General features: G+C 55.5%; 2 protein-coding genes across 9 annotated transcripts; one reads left to right on the forward strand and one right to left on the reverse strand.

Moving 5' to 3' along the window:
* Positions 1 to 428: 428 nt before the first annotated feature.
* On the reverse strand, positions 429 to 4,435 carry ZNF296 (zinc finger protein 296). The gene is made up of 3 exons (XM_045987643.1): positions 3,698 to 4,435; positions 3,309 to 3,458; positions 429 to 1,463 (listed from the first exon to the last, which is right to left on the reverse strand). Exons 1-3 carry the CDS (start codon positions 3,993 to 3,995, stop codon positions 511 to 513), a joined length of 1,401 nt encoding a protein of 466 aa, XP_045843599.1. The 5' UTR covers positions 3,996 to 4,435; the 3' UTR covers positions 429 to 510.
* On the forward strand, positions 3,370 to 17,681 carry GEMIN7 (gem nuclear organelle associated protein 7). Of its 8 annotated transcripts, none has more exons than XM_045987668.1 (4): positions 6,318 to 6,611; positions 9,912 to 10,044; positions 12,900 to 12,991; positions 15,763 to 17,681. In XM_045987668.1, exon 4 carries the CDS (start codon positions 15,771 to 15,773, stop codon positions 16,164 to 16,166), a length of 396 nt encoding a protein of 131 aa, XP_045843624.1. In that variant the 5' UTR covers positions 6,318 to 6,611; positions 9,912 to 10,044; positions 12,900 to 12,991; positions 15,763 to 15,770; the 3' UTR covers positions 16,167 to 17,681. The 8 variants fall into 8 exon arrangements, with proteins under 8 accessions (XP_045843630.1, XP_045843632.1, XP_045843624.1 ...); XM_045987669.1 differs by having other exon boundaries at positions 12,900 to 12,987; XM_045987667.1 differs by lacking the exon at positions 12,900 to 12,991 and having other exon boundaries at positions 6,321 to 6,611; positions 15,763 to 17,680.
* The last annotated feature ends 260 nt before the right edge of the window (positions 17,682 to 17,941 follow it).

Consider the following 17,941-nt stretch of genomic DNA (forward strand, 5'->3'; position numbering starts at 1 on the left):
ACACTAGGAGCCTCTGTGGCAAGTCCTGCCTCAGCGTGGGTGTCTGGGTGGTGGCTCCTGGGTCAGCAGCACCGTTCCCGCCACAGCTCAGCGAAGGCAGGGGCCCACTCCGGGCTTAGCCAGGAAGGGCCCAGCACCCAGCATGTAGAGGCCGGGCCAGGACTTTGCCCAGGGGCCTCTGGTGACAGGTCCAGGCTTCTCCCCACCCTCGCCTCGGCCCCTGCCCTGGCCTCGCCCACACTGGGAACCGGGAGCACGGCTTTCTGTGCCAGTCCTGCTGTGCCCGGGGCGCTGGGGGCTGGCCTTTCCCCTCCCCCTCTCCAAACCGGTCTGTCCAGCCGTCCACCCCAAGGAGGGAAGCCACCCGCCCCACCTCAGACACCCCAAGAAAGCCAGAGTCCAAACGTGTAACCAGGCAGGAGAATTTACTTGCAGCAGAGGAAGGCCAGGGAGGGCACCCAGTGGCAGTCCCCGTGGTCCCGGGAGCAGCACGGAGAGCACTCTGACAGCTCAGGCTTCTCCGCCCGCCCCGGGGTGCTTCTGGCGCAGGTGTTTGTCCAGGGTGGCGCGCAGGCCGAAGGGCACGCAGCAGTGGGGACACTCGAAGCGCGTGCTGCCGGGCCCAGGGCCGTGCATGCGGCGGTGGCGGTTCAGCTTGCTGCTCTGTGCACAGGCGTAGGAGCAGAGCTCACAGGCGTAGGGCCGCTCGCCCGTGTGTGAGCGCCTGTGCACCGTCAGGTTGCTGCTGTTGCTGAAGTGCTTCCCGCAGAACTCGCAGCTGCCCCCGGGCCCGCGGCTCTTGCCCAGTGGCTTGGGCATCTTCTTGGGAGACGGCTGGCTCTTGGCAGGCTCGGTTCTCTGTTCCTTGGGGGCAGGCCCCCAGCTGGCCCCGCCGCCGGGGGCCCCGGGCTCCTGGACGCCTGCAGTGGCCGCAGCCCCGGCGCCTTCCCCACTGCTGCACGGGAGGGTGCTGGCCGGGGCTGCGGCATGAGCAGCTGGCTCTGGAGGGGCTGCGGCGGAGGCCTGCTCCCCGCCGGCAGCAGCCCTGCAGGGGCTCTGGGGCAGCGGCTGCCGGTGTGTCTTCTTGTGACGGTTGAGCTTGCTGCTCTGAGTGCAGGTGTAGGGACACTGGTCGCAGGCATATGGCCGCTCTCCAGTATGCGAGCGCATGTGCACCTTGAGGTTACTGAAGGAGCTGAGGGTCTTGGCGCACACAGGACAGGTGGGGCTCCGCCGGGGGAGGACGCTCCCCCGCGGGCTCTGGGTCTCCACTTCGGGCCCCACGACCGCCGACACGGCGGCGGCTACCTCCGCCAGGCCCAGCAGCGGGGCCTCGGGGGCCTCGGGTTCCGTCTGGTAGATGGACAGTCCGTGGTCCCACTGGGCGTGGCGCAGCAGCTTCCAGGCCCCTGTGAACTGTCTCCCACAGCGGAAGCAGCTCAAGGCCTTGGGGTCCTTGCGCTCTGCAGAGAGAAGGGCTGGTGTTAGGGAGATGGAGGAAAGCCAGGGGTGCAACTCACACCTGCCAATTGGTCGCCTTCTGCAGGGGCTGAGCAGGCAAGCAGGAAGACAGAAACTCCTATCCTCAGAAGCCAAGGGGCAGACGGGGGCGGACAGACAAGGAAAATTTGTGGAGTGGATGACGACGACCTGGGGATTCTCTTAGAATCTTCCAGAAGGAAAGGGAAAGCAGAGTGAGGGATGGGAGGAGTGCTATTTTCTATGGGGAGAGGGTCAGAAGGCCTTACTGGAGACCTGTTGGAATTCTGGGTGCTGGGGGCGGGCCATGCCCCACCCCCACTCAACTTCCCACCTAGACAAAAACAAGACCTCTGTCTTCCAGATGGGAGAACTGAGGCAGACACGCTTCTCCAAGGTCACAAGCTTTGCACCAGGCTCCAAGTTCATGGATTCCATGGGTGGTCTCCTATTCCCTGCCTTATGTAGAAGATGGGGCCAAGGCCTAAGTGGGAAGAAGGCAAAGCAGCCACCTAGAGGTCAGGGTGGGGCAGTGAGGTCCCCCTCCCTCCTCATGCACCTGAAAATAAGAACCCTCCAAATTGGATGTTTTCTCTAGACTCTCCAGGTACTACCAGTAAGGTATTTGCCTTGAGTTTCCAAATTCTAAACTATCTGGGGTGGGGGCGACTTTCCTGAAGCACCACCAGCCAGGGTCAGGAGCTCAGAAGGCAGCTGGAGAGTGCCAGCCCGGCCTGACTTCCAGCTGGTTCTCCAGCTCCCTAGCTGTGTGACCTTGGGTGAGAAACCCTCCTCTCTGGCCCTCAGTTTTCTTACTTGTCAGAATATGGGGATCCTCTCCCTTTTAGGTTTGTTGTGATCTCAAATGGAGAAGAACTGAGAGTTCCAGTCCATGTCAGCCCTCAGTAAACATGAGCTGAGCCCATGGGGCTGAGGTATGCCCACACTGCTCCAAGTCCAGGTACCTGGGATATTCAGTGATTCCACCAAGGCCCCTCCCCGGGCCACCAGACCACCAGCTGCTTCAAGTCTACAGCTAATTCACAGTCCCTCCTTTCCCTCCCCTACTACAGGACCTTCCAGCCCCCAGCCCGGGCCTGAATATAATTCCATCTATCAAATATCCTAGACCACATGGCCAGGGGGTGGAAATGTGCAGGTTCAGAGGCGCCTCAGCCTCTGATGACCAGAAGTTCACCATGAGTCTGGTATCAGGTCAAGGGCTTTGGTTCCCTCCCAAGAGAAGGAACCCAGGTGTCCAGACACCCAGGACCTGGCCCAAACCAGGGGCTTCCCAGCGTGCAGGGCTGGGAGATTCCATCGGAGAGGGAAGCCAGAGGCCCCTTCCCTGGCTCTGAGCAAAGCGCACCAGCGCCTGGAATCCAAAGTTATCAAGAGGTGGGATGGGGTGGCCATGCCATGCTTCCAGCTGGCCTCAGCTTCCCCTCCCCCAGGTTACTGCCCTCCCCAGAGGTCCCCCTACTGCCACACGGGTCCAGCCACCTGGCCAGTTATTTCTGGCCAAGGGGAAGGAGAAGTGAAACCAGATTGGGGGGTGTGTGTGTGTGTGTGGCAAATCCCCAGACCAGTCTTCAGGGGCTGGCCACACCCTGTGGGCGGCCCTCCTACAGGCCCAGCCCCAGCCCCCCCCCCCCCACTAGTCCCAGCCCTAGGACAGGGCAGGCCCTGGCCACGCCTAGGCTACACCCGATGGGGAGCGAGAAAGGGGAAGTAGTGCTCACTGCCCCGCCTGTCCAGCTCAGCCCCTGCTCCCACAGGAAGCCGGGCCCTTGAACTTGAGAGGGGGACTGCATCCCCGCTTGACTCACCTGAGCCCTGGCAGTGGCTGGGCCCTTTGAAAAGCTGACAGTCCACCTTCTTGTGGTCCATGAAAGCAGTGATGGCCTCCAACGGAAAGGTCTGCAGGCAACGGCCGCAGGTCAACAGATCCGGGTGTTTGTCGGTCCAGGGCTGGCGGTCTGCTGGGAGGAAGCGGGTGGTAAGCGTGGGGTGGGGCCACGATGGGGCCTGGGGGTTCCGAGGGCGAGGGAAAACCCGAAGGTCAGAATGGGGGTTGGAGGCCGGGAGCAGGCAACACAAATGAGGCAGGGTCAAGGAGTCGGGGGTCGGCGCCTGGAGGAGGGCGTCCCACCACCCAACTCCCCCCACCCCCCGAGGGAAGAGGGAGAGAGGCGGGGCAGGGGTAGGGGGCGCTCACCGCGAGGGCTGAGGCTCAGTGGCGTCCACAGCGCCCACTGGTTCCGCGCGCCCAGGGAGTGGAGAGGGCTCCCGGCGGGCGCGGGGCCGGGGGAGTGGCGGGGTTCGCCCTCGAACCGCCCCGACGCGGGCACTTCCTTCGGGGAGAAGGGCCCCAGCCCCGCGGCCTGTAGGAGCCGCGCGTCTGGCTCGGGCTTCACTTCGATGACGAGGTCCGGCATCTCCATCTCGTCGTCTGTGTTGGAGGCGGGCGCGGGGTCTACTCGGCGGGGCGTGCAGCCGGCCTTGCGGCGGGACATGGGTCGAGGGCCGGGCGGGCTGGCTGGCGGGCTGGCGGGCTGGCGGGCTGGCGGGCTGGCGGGCGGAGGACGCGCGGGCCGTGCGCGCTCAGTCCGAGGCGCTCAGGTGAGTGACTGCGGCGACCGGCCGCGAACTCTTACACGTGCTGGCCCGGCCCGTGGCTCCGCCCACCGGGGCGGGGCCTGACGGGAGAGTACGGGGCGGCCCCCACAGGGGCCCTGGGCCGCTGCCAAATTCGATCAAAGCCGAGCGCACTGCATTTTCTTAGGGACCGAACCGTAATTCCGCCGAGGCCACGCGAGTACACGCGCAAACAGCTATTCCTGATCCGGCCTTAGGGCCGGTGTAACTGAGGCACAGGGTGCCCACACCCACCCCCGAGAGAGAAAAACAGTAGGGGCCACGTTTTTCGCTAGGCGCCTATGAGTAATCGGGACGGTTTCATTAAATGCATTACAATAAAAATTCTGTGGGCTAACATTTATTGAGCATTTACCGCGCATTGGATTCTGTTCTAAGTACGGAGGGTATCGCAGGGAACAAGACAGAAAGTAATAATCCCCGGCCTCAGGCAGTTTCTTTGTCGGGGCGACAGATTCTCAACAAGGTGACTGCAAAACATAAGTGCCTCCCAGGATGACAAGTGCAGTGGGACAAAATAAAGCTAGGAGGGGCTGCAAAGGGACTGGGTTGCTGGGGTGGGGTCGGGAGGGTCAGTTCTCTCCAGAGCAGAGTCTGGTGGAACTGAGACCTGAGGGGGGGCGGGCAGCCAGCTTTGCGCGTTCTAGAATAACAAGGAAGGGGGTGGGGCGTGGGGAGAGGCGTGGGTGATTTGAGTTTTCTGAGAAAATGAGGTCAGACCCAAGAGGGTCTTCTTATCACTTTAAGGTCTTGGGTTTCCTGAGACCAGAGCCTTGAGGAGTGGTTTAAAGCGAGGAGGGTTGTGACCCTATAGATCTCTGCTCTGGAATCACCATTCAAACCAAACAGGCAACTGTCTCCCTGCCCCCCCCCCCCCACCTCCGCGGCCCCCCTCAGGCCTCCTTGAACTTCCCTCCACAAAGCAGCTCACTCGGATCACTGTTTGAAGTGGCATCGACACCCAGCCCCACCCTCCAACCCTGATGAGTTTCTTCTTCTTCCTGGCACCGGCCACAGCAGAACGTAGACCTATCTGTTGACTGTCCTCCCTTCCTCCCCACCCCCACCCCACACAAGCCCCCTGAGGTCAGGGCCAGGGTCTGTCCTCCCTGGCATCCCTGGCCCAGCTCTGAGTGAATTTCACATGCTAATCTCCCCAGAGTACTGCTCCGGGCCAGAAGGTTCCTCATATTGTTATTCAGGGCTGAGCTCAATTGTCCTCTGGAGAGCAGAGGACCTCCCTGACCACTGTATCTAATGTAGCCCCACCCTGCTGGAGGCCTAGGACCGTGACCTCCATCTGTCCTCGCTTCTTCCCTGGCCTTCGGCTTCCCTGTCTGATACCTAAGAGTGCTTCTTCACAGCCACCATGACCCTTATTTTATTCCGTCTATATCACTCATCACAAGCCCTGAAGGATCTTGTTGATGTATTTACTCCTGAAGACCCTGTATCTGCCCCTATCGGCCCTTCTAGAATATAGGTTCTAAGCGGGCAGGAGCCAAGTCAGCCTTGTCCACAGGACCCTGCTCTTGCATAGTTCAGTTAACAAATTTGTATTGGAATTTGTATTGGGCTCCTGCTCTGCAGTTTTTCTTTTCTTTTCTTTTCTTTTTTTTTTTTTAAAGACTTATTTATTTGAGAGAGAGCAAGAAAGCCAGAAAGAGAGGGAGAAGCTGACTCCCACTGAGCAGAAAGCCCCACATGGGACTCGATCCCAGGACTCTGGGATCATGACCTGAACCCAAGGCAGCTCTTAAACGGATTAAGCCACCCGGGCATCCGGCACAGTCTTCCAATAGATATGGCAGAGGGCCTGTGTGCCAGGGCGTCTGGTGGGGTGGAGAGGTCGACGAAGCCTCTGCCTTACTGAAAAAGTGTGGCAGAAGGGAATTCTATCTGAGCTCCCAAGCCCTTCAGGCCAGGCATTCCATCCTTCAAGGCCTGTTTCCTCCTTTGTAAAACGGGGGTGTTGCAGGGAGGTGTGCCGGACAAAACCACCACCCCTTGGGTCCATCCCAGCAGCAGCTCTCCCCAAGCCTCTTTCCCGCCGTGTGGCTGCGCGGGGTTTCAAGGAAAGGGGGTGCTGGGGTCTGGACGGCAGGTGAAGGGTAGGAGTGTGCACGTGTAGGGGGGTGGGGGTGCAAACACCAAGCGCCGCGCTTAACTCAGACGGGAGGAAGTCTTCTCTGCACCTCTTTGCACCTCGGTTTCTTCTTCCGTGAAGCGGGCATCCCGGACAGGCCCCACCTCACCGGCGGGCGGCTCCGAGGGCAGCGCGGGGCCAGGCCGCGGGCGGAGTGGGACGCGGGGCAGCGCCCGCTTTTGAGCGCGAGAGCCCGCCAGCCACCACGTGGGGCTTGGGCCTGGGGCGGCGGCGCGGGCGGAACCCAGGCTGGGCGGCTCTCGGCCCGCCCGGGCCTCTGCAGACCGGGCGCCGGCGGAAGTGCGAGCGCCAGTCGCCGCGGACCTGGGTGAGTGCGGGGTGTCGGTGGCGGGGCGGGAGCTCCCGCCCGCGTGCGGAGCCGGGAGTGGCGGGAAAAGGGTAGGTCCGCGCCTGCCACACCGGCCGTGGAGGACCTTCCGGTCCCTCCACCCCGCCCGGAGCCCCGGCACCCGTACCCCGATCGGGGCACGTTGCCGCTCTCGGGTCGGCGGGGCGAGGAGCCGGGGCAGCGCGCAGTGGCCCCCCCCACCCCGGCCCGCCTGTCCCGGGAAGAGGATGAGACAACGGTCAGGGCAGTGACCGCGGCTGCAATCCTGACGCCCCGCCGTGGTGGGACGGAATCGCTGGTCCGATATGAGCTGGGAAGACACCCAGTGCGGGCGGAGTGGGGAATGGACGCCCCGGGGGCCGGGAGGACCTACTTAGTATAAGAAAGGGCTAGCGGCGGGTGGCCAGGGCGGAATTGAAAGGGAACTGACCGGCGCAGGGGGCAGAGGGGAGGGGAGGGACTCCGTGCGGGAGCTGGGGGTGGGGGCTGGCTGTGTGGACTCGTCAGCCCCTTGGTTCATTCGCCGGGGTCGGGGGTCTTCGCTCTGAACCTGCTAACCCAGCTCGTTTCCTGCCCTGGTAACGGAAGGGTTAGTGAACCGTCTGTCCACTGAACGGATCCACTGCCTTTTCCTTGGAAGTCAGTCCCGAGGCCCCTGGAAGGGAGGTCTGCGAATCTGCTGCCCTCGCCCACGACCCAAGTGATGGGCTCTGGAGTCTTTAGCTATGCAAATCGTTTTCAAGTCGTGGGGGATGGGTTTGGACATTTTTCTGAAATCTTCTGGGGGGAAATCCTTGGCTTGGAAACTGAAAATTCAGATTAAGGATTCTGGAGCCTGATCACCAGGGAGCACGGATAATGCCTAGTTTTGCCTTCTTGAACACACCCTGCAGACCTTTCCTAAACCAGTTTCTTATCGGATCACACCTGGGTTCTGAAACCTCTGATGGCCCTTCAGTGCTGTCTCAGGACATGACCGGATCCCTTGTCAGACCAACCTGGCTTTGCTCCCTTTTTCTTGCCGCGCAGCCAGCTCACTCCCAGTAAATGATTTGTCATTTCCCAGTCCCAGTTTCCTCCTCTGGAAAATGGGGATCCCACGGTCTAATCAAATCTCCATTTGTTCTCCCCTAGTGGAGAAAGCAGGTCTGTACGCTGGTTCACCCTTGCTTTTTTGTTTTATCCAGGGGCTTAACATCATTTGTGGCCACTTGATTAATTCCTAACGATCCTTTATTTAGTACCAGCCCTAGAGAGTAGGGCGTTTCTTTTAAATCACTCAAGTGTTAACCTAGGTTGCGGGAGAGCCCTGGGGGCTGATGATTCTTGACCATGCTTGGACTGCAGTGGTCAGATAAGTTAAAAAATGTGTATATCCTTGAGTCCCATTCGCAGTGGTAGTAGTCAAATAAAGAAGACGTATATTGTACACCTGAAACTAATATCACAGTGTGTATTAACTAACTGGGATTAAAACAAAAACTCAAAAGAAAAAAAAGAGGAAAACATATATACCATAAATCCCATTTACTGTGGTCTTTCTCATCAGGGGAAACGCTGAGAGTATGTCTTGGTCCTCCCCTCAGTCCAACAGGAAATAGTAGGGACTCTCAACCTTCAAAATAAATCCTTATCTGACCAGTTTTCCCCACCTGCATGGCCCTCAGCCTGTCCCAGACACCGTCATCCTCTGCCTGCCTGGGCCACTGCAGTGGCTTTCTCACCGGGCTCCCTGCTTCTCTCTCGGTGTCCCTTACAATCCATTGTCCCTGTGCAGCAGGCAGAGGGACCATGTGAAAATCCCAAGTCCTGTCCTATCTGTCCCTCCTCACTCAGAGTAGAGAGCCAGGTCCTCACCTCCGTCTTCAAGGCCCTTCCCTGCATGATCTGCCCCTGCTCCCTCCTCTTGCCGCCTTCACGTTGGCCTCCCTGCCATGGGCTTTGCATTTACTATTCCCACTGACAGGAACACCTTTCCCCCCAGATCTCTACATGACTCCGTCCCTTATTCCATTTGGGTCTGTGCTCAAATGCAACAGACTTCCTGGCCAGCTTGCTCTCCCGCCCCCAGGCTGGGCTGGCGGCCCCTCTGGGCACCTGAGGCCCCCCAGCCTCCTTCCTTACAGCCCTGCCCACTCCCGGTCCGCATCCTCTAGAGACAAGTCAGGTGGGCTGGGCACTGAGCAGGCACTTGGATAACGTGGATAGGTGAATCTTTTCATTCCTTCAACAAAGGTTAACTGAGCTCCCCCTGTTTGCCTGGCTCAGGGGTGGGGCTGGGATGGGGTTGTGAAATCACCGGACATGACCTTTTTCTCAAAGTCCTATGTCCTGTGGCAGACTGGACAGTATGCAGGTAAACAAGTGCGTGCATATTGTCGGGAGGGGATAGTAATGTGCGGACAGGAGAATGCGGGGTGAAGGGGCTACTGTTCCCGCCCCCCCAAAGGTGACATTTGAGCAGCGACCTGAGTGCAGTGAGGGGGGGAAGGTGAGTCCTGGATCCGGAAATGTATAAAACTCTCCCATCTGGAAGAGGGTTCTAGGCAAGAGTGTTCTTTTTTTTTTTAAGATTTTACTTATTTATTTGACAGAGAGGGAGAGATCACAAGTACGCAGAGAGGCAGGCAGAGAGAGAGGGGGAAGCAGGCTCCCCACTGAGCAGAGAGCCTGACTCGGGGCTTGATCCCAGGACCCTGAGATCATGACCTGAGCCAAAGGCAGAGGCTTAACCCACTGAGCCATCCAGGCACCCCAACAGTGTTCTTGATATGTTCAAGGACTGGAGGACTGAGGCAAGAGTGAAGGGGCAGGATACGAGGTCAGAGGGGTCTTGTAGCCACTGGGAGGACTTGGGCTTTTTGCTCTTGGGGGAGGTAGGAGCCCTGGGGGGAGGGGGGCTCTGAGCCAAGGAGGGGTGTGTAGGGACTTAGTTCTAACAGGATCTCTCTGATAGCTGTGTCTGCGCAGGGAAGGGTGAAGGTAGAAGCTGGGGGCCCGATGGGGAGGACGCTACCAGGTAGAGTCCAGGTGACTAGGGACGGTGGTGGGACCAGACTGGAGAGGAAGCAGAGTGGGGCAGGGGGTGAAAAGTTGCTGGGTTCTGGGTACGACTTTGAAGGTGGAGCCGAGGGGCTCTACTGATGGATGGACGAGAAAGCGAGGAAGGGTCCAGGACACCGTGGGATGTCCTTTGCCTGATCACCCTGAAAGATGCTCCCCTCTCCTGGGAACCTTAGGAGGTCAGTTTTTTCTTTTCTTTCCTCCTTCATTTCACAGATGAGGAACCGGAGCGGGAAGGCTGCCTATAGAGTTGCAGTGACCTGCCCAGATCCTTCGTAGTGAACCTGGGAGGGCTAAGAACCACCAAGCTCCCTGAATCCACAGCTTCATCCTCTCTGCTGCAGGCGGGGTAAGCTGTGGCCTGCCTCCTGGTTTGGTCTGGCCCACCAGCTAAGAGCGGTTCTTACACTTCTAAGTGCTTGGAAAATTTTAAGAAATCTGTGTGGGTGCGTGAATTTGTTTGGAATTCAAATTGCAGTGTCCCTGCTCGTAAGTAAGGTTTTAAGAAGGGCCACGTTCAGTATTTGCGTATCTGGCCATGGCTGCTTTCTTGCCACTGTGGCAGCGTTGAGTAGTTGTGACAGACCCCATGGGCCACAAAACCTGAAGTATTTACTGTTGGGCCCTTTACAGAGGAAATTTGCTAACTTCTAGTAAGGATCCCATCTGACCACCACTGTGATCAGTAGGGCTTGGCAGCTCCTCCCTAGGAAAGGTCTGGGCTGGCATGGAAAGTTTGGGGAGTGGGTAAGGATGGGAGGGGAAATTCACATTCCCGAGGGGGAATCTGACATTCTTATTTCTATTTCTTTAAATTTTATTTTAAGTAGTCTCTACCCACCACCCTGAGATCAAGAGCTGTGCACACTCTACCAAATGACCCAGCCAGATGCCCCGGGAATCTAATATTTTTTTTTTTTTTTAAAGAATTTATTTATTTATTTGAGAGAGCGAGAGTGAGAGGGAGCACAAGCGGGGTTGGGGAGGGTGGCAGGGGAGAGGGAGAAGCAGGCTCCCCACTGAGTGGGGGCTCCATCCCAGGACCCAGGACCCTAGGAATTATGACCCGAGCCAAAGGCAGACACTTAACCGACAACTGAGCCACCCAGGCACCCCAGAATCTAACATTTTTCAAGAGATGCGGGAGCTTTACAATATGCCCCTTCCTTTTCGAAATTAGAATCTAAAAATTACTTTGATGACGCCCCTGGCTGGCTCAGTCGGTAGAGCATTGGGATTCTTGATCTCGGGGTTGTGAGTTCCAACCTCACGTTGGGTCTAAAGATGACCAGAATTAATAAAATCTTAGAAAAAAAATATTACTTTGACTAGTAATATTTTGTGAAAGGACTGTGAAAGTCATAAAGAGGTCGACAGTTCAAAGGCCCCTCCCCTGGGCCCTTCCAGGGGCTGAAGGACCAGCAGCCTTTGCAGTGTTCACAGAAACCGTCACTGGCCCTCTGTGACACTGATTTATGCCCTTGGTCCCAAGGGACGGAAGGTGCTTCTCCACAGCTGCACAGACGCCATGCCTCATCAGCCTTGCGTCTTCCCCCGCCTGGGAAATGAAGGGTCTTCTAGCATTGGAGCTTTAATTTGCGTTTCCCTGGTTGTGGGATTGTGAATGTGTTCAGGAGTTGAATAGCCATCTTTATCCGCCCCACCCCCCCACACCTGTTTGTCTACACCAGTGGTTCTCAACTAGATACGTTTTTTATTTTGTTCCTCCCAGAGACATTGGGCCATGTATGGAGAGTTTTTTTGTTTTTTGTTTTTTGTTTTTAATTAAGGGAGAAGCAGACTCCCTGCTGAGCAGGGACCCCCCCCCCCACCCCCACCCCAGGCCAAGCAGACTGGATCCTGGGACTCCAGGATCATGCCCTGAGCTGAAGGCAATCACTTAACCGACTGAGCCACACTGGTGCCCCGCCCCACCGCCTTTTTTTTTGTAGAAATCATTTTTTTGAATATATACACTGAGTTTTTTTTTTTTAATTTTATTGGGGTAAAGCATACATAACCTTTGTCACTTTACCTGTTTTTTTAAAGATTTTATTCATGAGAGACAGAGAGGGAGAGAGGCAGAGGTAGAAGCAGGCTCCCCGCAGAGCAGGGAGCCCAATCTGGGACTTGATTCCAGGACTGTGGGATCCTGACCCGAGCCGAAAGCAGATACTTAACCAACTGAGCCACCCAGGCCCCCTTACCTATTTTTTTTTTTAAGATTTTTATTTATTTATGTGATGGATAGAGATCACAAGTAGTCAGAGAGGCAGGCAGAGAGAGGGAGAAGCAGGCTCCCCTCTGAGCAGAGAGCCCAACGTGGAGCTCGATCCCAGGACCCTGAGATCATGACCTGAGCCCAATGTAGAGGCCTCAACCCACCGAGCCACCCAGGCAGCCCTGAAGGCAGAGGCTTAACCAGCTGAGCTACCCAGGCATCCAGCCACTTTTCCTATTTTATTTTATTATTCCATTCTATTTCATTTTATTTTAGTAATCTCTACCCCTAGTATGGGGCTGGAATTTATGACCCTGAGATCAAGAATTTCCTGCTATTGACCGAGCCAGCCAGACACCTCAGTATATGGAGAACTTAAAAAAAAAAGGCTTTTTGGGGTGCCTGGCTGGCTTAGTCAGTACAGCATGGAACTCTTGATCTTGGGGTTATAAGTTTGAGCTGCATAATAGATGTAGAGATTATTTTTTTTAAAAATCTTTTATTTTTTTTAAGATTATTTATTTGTTTATTTGTCAGAACACAGAGAGCGAGGGAGCTTGTGCATAAGCAGGGGGAGCCCAGGCCAAGGGAGAAGCAGGCTCCCTGCTGAGCAAGGAGCCTGATGCTGGGCTCGATTCCAGGACTCTGGGATCATGACCCAAGCCAAAGGCAGACACTTAACCGACTGAGCCACTCAGGCGTCCCCCCAAAAATAAAATCCTAAAAAAAAAAAAAAAAAAGGCTTTATTGAGATATAATTCTTATACTGTACCATTCACCAGTGGGAGACAATTTTGGGAGTCACGGCTTGGGCTGGGGGATGCTCCAGGCGTCTTGTGGCCAGAGGCCAGGGCTGCTGCTAAAATCTCACACTTCTGCACCTCACAGCCCCCCACAGCGGGACAAAGGGGGCCCTGTCGCATATATCAATGATGCTGAGGTTGAGAAACCCTCATCTACCGCCGTGGCCCATTTCTCTGCAGGGTCGTTTCTTGCTAGAAGCCCACGGATGAGCTGCAGAGACAGGAATTGCCTAACGAGGAAAAGGATCATTTCAGTCTCCCTCTGACCGTGCGTGAGTGGCCCGGGGTGGGACACCGGGTGCCAAAAATCTGTCATCACTTTAGAGAGGACCGAGCCACGGTTTCAGCTGCCTGAAACCTGGGTCCCTCTCTCCCCGTCTCTCTTGCTCACAGAACCGGCATCTCCCTGTATGCAGCCCCCATCATAGTGGTGCTCAATGTGTTCCAAGCCTGTGCTAAACACTGTGTGATTGTGCCTTTAGTCCCCAAGCCAGCCCTGTGGGGCTGGTCTTCTTACCACCCTTTTTTCACTGATGGGGAAACCGAGGCTCAGACTGGTTAAGCCACTTACCCCAGTCACACAGCAATAGTAATAATAACAATTTTAACTCAGCTTTTATAGAGAAGCTACCTTGAGTCAGGCCCCCTGCCCTGCAGGAGCCTGTCACATCCTAATGACACACTGAGCTGAGCGGCTCTAGGTGCCGTTTCTCCATATAAGGGAAGAGGAAACTGCTTCTCCCTTGAGGTCCCCCAGCGAAGCTCAGTCTCCACTGCATTCGTTCAAGCAGGAGTGATGTTTAAAGGGCCGGGTGTCTGTGTCCCTGCCCCACAGGGTTCAGGAGCTGAGGGTACAGCAGAAGGCAAGAAGCAAGGCCGCTGTCCATGGGGGAGGCAGGCATCTAGCAGGGAACAAAGGCCATAAGCAGAACAAGAAATACACCGTATGTCAGAAGAGTACCATTTGCTACGGAGGACAGTGAAGCTGAGGCAGGCCGGAAGGGAGGTGGGGTGGGACCTGAACATGGCGTGCTGGCAGGGTCTGGAGCTCGTGGGGCTGCTGAGGGCTGTGGTGAGAAGACTTTGGCTTTGACTCTTTGCCAGGCGGAAGCCAGGGGCAGGCTCTCAGCAGAGGACGGGCGTGACCGGGCTCCGGTGTTAGATGGTGGGTGTCAGGTATTAAGCAGGTCCCTCTGGCTGTGTGGGTGGGGATAGACTCGGGGGTAAGGAGACAGTGAAGGTGGAAGCCGGGAGCTCAGGGAGGAGGTGACTTCATTTGTCTAAGCAGGAAGCGACAGTGGCTGGACCAAGATGGGGGCAGTGGAGAGATGAGCATTAGGCTCAGAATACAAAAACAATTGATCCTTGAACACTGCATCGGTCCCCTTATACACGGATGTCTTTCCATAAATACAGTATAATACTGTAAATGTATTTTCTCTTCCTTTGGATTTTCTTCATAAAATTTGCTTTTCTCTAGCTTAACTTAATGTAAGAATACAGCATGTGATACGTACAACGTACCAAATATGTGTTAATCAGCTCTTTATGTTATCAATAAGGCTTCCAGTCAAGGGTAGGCTACCAGTAGTTAGGTCTTGGGGAATTACGAGTTGTACCTGGATTTTCAGTCATATGGGGGGCTGAAGCTCTAACTCCCAAGTTGTTCAAGGGTCAGTTAGATACGTTTTTCCTCCTCGGGCTTTCTTTGCCTTTTATGACCTTGATTTTTTTTTGTTTTTTAAAGGGCAACGAGAATGCACTTCAAAGATTTTGTTTGTCACAGAGAGAGAGAGGGAGCACAGGCAGGGGTAGAGGCAGAGAGAGAAGCAGGCTGCTCGCTGAGTAGGGAGCCCGATGCAAGGCTCCATCCCAGAACGCCAGGATCATGACCTGAGCCGGAGGCAGATGCTTAATGACTGAGCCACCCAGGCGCCCAGCAGGCTCCTTTTTATAGAATGTCCCTCAATTTGAGTTTCCTCACGATGAGACTTAGGTAATCCATTTTTGGCTCGAATAGCACAGAAATGGTGCCATGTCAGGAGGCCCAGGGGGTCCATTTGTCCCGTTACGGCACATGATGGCTTTGGTCTAAGTTAAGGTTGTGTCCACCAGTTTCCTCCATTACAAACTTATTGTTTACTCTTTACAACAAATAAATATTTTCTGGGGAAGTACTTTAAGACTGTGGCTACGCTGGCCCTCCCCAGCACTCATCCACAAATTTCAGTGTTCATTGGATTTTAGCTCCTTCAGTGGACTCATGGATTTGTTTTTTTCAGTGGGTTATAATCGGTAACTATCATTTTTTGTCTATTTTATTTTTTCTAAGATTTTTCTTTAAGAGAAATTTTTAAAAAAGATTTTATTTATTTGAGAGAGAATGAGAGAGAGCGAGCATGAGAGAGGTCAGCAGGAGAAGCAGATTCCCTGCTGAGCAGGGAGCCCAATGTGGGACTCCATCCCAGGACCTCAGGATCATGACCTGAGCTGAAGGTAGTTGCTTAACCAACTGAGCCACCCAGGTGCCCCTAAGATTTTATTTTTAAGTAATCTCTACACCCAATGTAGGCCTCGAACCTACAACTCTGTGATCAAGAATCCCAGCCTCTGCCGACTGAGCCAGCCAGGTGTCCTGTGTAACTGTCATTATTGTAACGTTCATATCATTCCAGAGCTGGCCCCCGGAAGCCATTGTAAGCTGGCTCCCGTGTGATTGGGAATGTATGTGGAAGAGAGCATTTCCCTATCGGATGAGCTGTGTGTGAGAGACGAGAGGCGGCTGGAGTTGGTTCTTTCAACAAATATTTATTGCCAGGAAGTAGGAATAAAAGTGATCAAAGCAGTCAAAAGTTCCTGCTCTCGTGAACCTCGAGAATGGTGGTAGCAGCTCCTGGGGAGGCGGTAACTGGAGGAGGGAGGGGACAGCGTTGAGGAGGAGAATCCGGAACTGGGTTTTGGATAAGTTGAGCCGAGGTGGGGTAGACAGACGCCTCTTGTCACCGTCGCTTGTGTAATGGCTTCTTGCTTTCTTCACCATCAGCCAGGATAATGCAGACTCCACTGACCATCCCTGTGCCTGTGCTCCGGCTCCCCCGGGGCCCAGATGGCCTGAGCCGAGGCTTTGCCCCAGATGGACGCAGGGCCCCCCGGATGCCAGAGGGTCCCGAAACCCCGGGGTCTGCAGGAGTTCAAGAGTCTCAGGAATCCCAGGAACAGCAGGCGCGAGCGGCGCTCCGGGAACGCTACCTCCGCAGCCTGCTGGCCATGGTGGGTCACCAGGTGAGCTTCACACTGCACGAGGGCGTGCACGTGACTGCCCACTTTGGAGCCACCGACCTGGACGTGGCCAACTTCTACGTGTCACAGCTGCAGACGCCCATAGGTGTGCAGGCTGAGGCCCTGCTGCGGTGTAGTGACATTATTGCATACACCTTCAAGCCATGAAGATGCTACTGGCTTCACCTTTTGGCTTTGGGCCTAGCCACGGGGCCCCAACACCGCCCCCCAACCCCGGCCCTGGTCATGGGGCACACAGAGTTTGGAACTCCCTTGGAATTTTGAGCCAACCTCCAAGCAACTCTGGCTTCTTGGGACCTCCAGGGTGTAGTCGGTAAAATTTTGCAACCCCAGGAGTTCTGGAGCCCATTGACCTGAATGCTCTACCTCAAAGAACTCTAAACTCTAAAATAGGGCCTCTTGCCAGTTCCCGAAGATTGAGGATTGGGGGTGGAAGGCAAATGGCAGAGTGGGAAATTGTTTCTTGAAGCTGCAAAGTTCAGCCACCCTGAAGATACTCCCCTCCTACTAAAGAACCAATTATCCCAGGAAGATTCGCCTCCTGGTTTTTGTTTGTTTGTTTAAAGTGCACCACACAGGGATGGAGCCAGATTTAGGAAGTGGAAGGGTGGCTAGCCAAGGTCTGAATCTGGTGGATCTGGGCCAAGAAAAGGATACATCTCGGGGCTGAGAGGAACTCGGATGAAGGCGGAGACTGGCTTGGTCCGGGAATGGCTGGAGCTACCCGAAAACCGGGTTTGGGACGTTTGGCGGGTGGGCGGGAGTGTTCCCAGGCAGGGGCGTGGCTCGCACCGGGTTACCTGGTCTCCTGGCCCTGGAGCAGTGTGAACCTCACTCTAGAGACGGCTTCCCCATCCTCTCCGGAAGGCGTTGGACCCTGTGCGGCGGCGCCACTGAGGCCAGGCTGAGCACTAGTGCTTGGAGTGAAGCTTAACCCTCTTTCTGTGTCGCTCCAGCTGTGTGGCCATCCGGGTCATTCGCTGCCCTTATCCCCGTCACTAGCGTCTTTCAGCACATTCGCTTTAAAAAAGTAATTGCTGCCCCCTTTGTAGTCCCATCAACTTTAGAATGCAAGCGAAGATCCCATTAAATAAATACTCGCTTTGTTCGTCTGCAGTCTCGAAAGCGCGGCGGCGGAAGATGCTGAAGGGGGCAGGCGGAGAGCCTCAGCTCCCATAGGTTCGTTCGCGACGCCGCCTCCAGCGAGTCCCGGGACTAGCTCCTGAGTTGCCTTGTCAACGACGTCGCTCGCTCCTCCCCGAATCCCCCCTCCCTTTTAGTCCTAGCTCCGCCCCCTACCGCCGGACTTGCCAGGAAAACCTCGCGAAAGTGCGGAGGCGAATATTAAGTGATTGAATTGAGGGGAGGTCGTGGGCCTGGGCTCTCGCCCGTTCGCTTCGTACTTGGTGATCTACCCCCTCCATAGCCCGATTATTTTCGTTGGCAGATTCGTCTCTTGGTTTTGGAATTTCTTTCCTCTTCATTTTTTTTTTTTTTAAATCAGGACTGTGATACTCCTCATGGACTCATATTTATTTTAGTCTTTTAATTTAAGCTGTATTTCACGCAACGAATACAGAGAACTATTGATGAAATTGCTGTTTGAAAATGGAGCCCTGGAGAATAAGTAGCAAAGAGGCACAGGTTTCGTCTCCAGGCAGAGGATCCGTCTGTCAGCATCCATATGATTTTTTTTTTTTTCATATGATTTTTTTTAATCAGTATGCCTGATATCACTTTTCCTTTCAAGTTCTCTGCCCCATGCCTCTCTCCCTATCAGCTGGCCTAGCCCCGCCAAGCAGATGTTTTTATTTTTATCAACTCCATTCTCCGCTCCGTAGCCCGAGCTCTTGACGAATGTGTGCGAGCGTGAACGTTAGTTATCTAGATTGAGGCGGGGAGGCGGGGTGGGGGGGCGGCTC

Source organism: Meles meles, chromosome 19 (assembly GCF_922984935.1).
Source record: "Meles meles chromosome 19, mMelMel3.1 paternal haplotype, whole genome shotgun sequence".
Lineage (NCBI taxonomy): Eukaryota > Metazoa > Chordata > Mammalia > Carnivora > Mustelidae > Meles > Meles meles.